The following is a 2,430-nucleotide window of genomic DNA, read 5'->3' on the forward strand; positions in this document are numbered from 1 at the left end:
ATAACTTCCTTATATTGTTGGTCATAAACTTTCATGATTTTAGGCCAACAAGTTTAGGAGTTATGAGTTTTACAAATTCCCTGTCAGGTTTTTAAATCTCTCAAATTTTCAAGATGATATGTATCTAATCTTGAACCTAATTTTAATTGATTCTAGACTAGTCCCATTCAATAATGATCGATGCATAATGTCAAAGACGAAATTAGTAGAAAGCATATATATAACTACATGGGCAAAGAAGAAATAAATCAAGAATGTACGTCTTGTTATTCATCTTTACGAAATAATCGAAGCACTTGCCTTACATGGATGCACTTTGCATTTTACAGGCAGTTTATTCAATGTTTTCGTATGTAGTATAGGGTATATATGTGTATATCTATATATCTCGTTATTAAATTATATATGTCTTGTTCGATAGATCGTGTATATATGGACCAGCGAGTGCGTCCCACTTGTTTTTTAGGAGAAATTGATGGGGTACGCCGGGGATTTGTCCGGGTTGAAGAGTCCGAAGTGCCTCTCCGTCTCGGCCCCAGGCTTCTGGTCCTCGTTGAACATGGCGAAGATGTAGGTCTCGATGGATCCAGGGCGCTTGGGCGTGCCCTGCCCGACATGGTTGATGAGGTTCTGATTGTAGGTCTGCGCGTTCCCCGGAGTGGCGGCGTCGCCGCCAGCCGACGGCCACCCGCTCTCGGAAACGACGACGCCGACGTTCCCGGCGCCGGCGTTCTCGAGCGCGGAGACGAAGGTGTCGACGAGCGCGTCGAAGAGGTTCTGGTACGCGTTGCCGCCGTCCTGCACGACGGTCCCTGGCGACGTGAAGAGCGCGTAGCTGAGGTCGATCTGGGCCTCGTTGCCCGTGTAGGAGAAGTACGGGTACACGTTGCAGAGCAGCGGCGCCCCCGTGCTCTGCAGGTACTGCGCGATGGGTCCCATGTACCCCTGCGAGAAGCTGCCCTGCGACGGCGGGAACCCCTGCGTGACGCCGCTCTGCACCGCCGTGGACACCTTGATGTTCCCCAGCCCGGCGTTGGCCAGCGCGGAGTTGACGTTCTGCATGGCGGGGAGGATGCTGTTGGTGTCCCCGCCGGAGACCTCGTTGCCCACGGCGATGTACTTGAAGTTGACCCCCGGGAACGCCTGCACGTTGCTCTGCACCCACGTGGCCGCCGCGCTCGGGTCGGAGGCCAGCGAGGAGAGGTCCGAGTTGGGCACGTCCATGATCACGCCGATGTTGCTGCCGCTCAGCGCGTTGAGAGCGTTGGTGTCGGGAAAGTAGATGCGCATCAGGTTGATGCCGTTGGACTGGTACAGCTGCACCACGTCGCTCGCCGATGGCAGGTTGTCGCCGTTCACGCCGTAGCACACGCCGATGGATTGCACTCCTGTCAACCATGCAGATCACCGATTATTACGTATGGTATGGATAGCTACACATGAACCTAAGAGTTTGACAGCACATGGGTCGCGTAGTACTGTGTACCTGTAGGAATGGCTGCAAATGCCCCGAGAAGCAATGCCAGTGCAAGCATGGAAGCCACACCCTGCTTCGCCATCTTGGAAGGATCAGGATCAGTATCAGGATCACTTGTACTCCTATGTTTGCAGCAGTTACAAACAGGTAACTGTAAACGATGCTGCACTGCACTGCACTCTGCATGCAGAATCGGGGCCCTATTTATAGCTAGGAGAAGGGCACGCCGGCGCCGGGCAATGCAGGCCGTTCCAAGGCGGCCAGCAGGGCAGTATCCAGTTGGGCAGGTCACACGATAATAGCCATTCAGCAAAGTCTCCGGTCGATGGGTTGGATTTTCCAAGTTTCCACCACTACGACGTCTACGCAGCGTTGCCATCTCTCCCTAGTTTAGTTTAGTTATAGCACATATGTACTAGTTGATAGTCATCCATTACCGATGTGGGACTAGACGTATGTATGCGCCGAGGAATGAAGGCCGCGCATCCGAACGCGGCGGTCGCGATCCCGGGTGGCCTAACACACACCACACGGCGCGGCGGCGGGCGCATGCGCGGCGAGGAGGTCCCCCGCCGATCGCGGCCGCTGGTGCCGGACGCTGCATGTACGGATGTACCACGTAGAATACAAAGGCGCGCGTTGGACGGGCTCGTGGAATTCCTGGACGAGCTGACCGGGCCCCCTGCCCCGTTTGACGGTCTGCGGCGTTCTTCTTTTTTTGTGGTCGCCCGCCGTGCCTTCCCCTGCGACTTGTTGCTTGTTGCGTCTGCTGCTCTGCTTGCCCGGTTGCGAAAGCCCCCGCCCTCCGCGTCGCGTGCATGCCAGTTGCCAGCTTACGTCGCAGCCTCTCCCCGTCGCCCCGTCGGTTTCAGAGGTGCGGAGGGAGTCGTGAACACTGTTCAGACTTTGGAAGAAGCTGCGCGCCTGCGCTGCGTGCTCGTCTGTAGCACTCG

At 55.5% G+C, this 2,430-nt stretch overlaps 1 protein-coding gene across 1 annotated transcript; it reads right to left on the minus strand.

The window, feature by feature from the left end:
• Window positions 1-237: 237 nt before the first annotated feature.
• LOC136457124 (glucan endo-1,3-beta-glucosidase, acidic isoform-like) lies at window positions 238-1,636 on the minus strand. The gene is made up of 2 exons (XM_066457168.1): window positions 1,487-1,636; window positions 238-1,388 (listed from the first exon to the last, which is right to left on the minus strand). Exons 1-2 carry the CDS (start codon window positions 1,557-1,559, stop codon window positions 463-465), a joined length of 999 nt encoding a protein of 332 aa, XP_066313265.1. The 5' UTR covers window positions 1,560-1,636; the 3' UTR covers window positions 238-462.
• Window positions 1,637-2,430: the final 794 nt, after the last annotated feature.

This window comes from Miscanthus floridulus, chromosome 6 (assembly GCF_019320115.1).
Source record: "Miscanthus floridulus cultivar M001 chromosome 6, ASM1932011v1, whole genome shotgun sequence".
NCBI lineage: Eukaryota > Viridiplantae > Streptophyta > Magnoliopsida > Poales > Poaceae > Miscanthus > Miscanthus floridulus.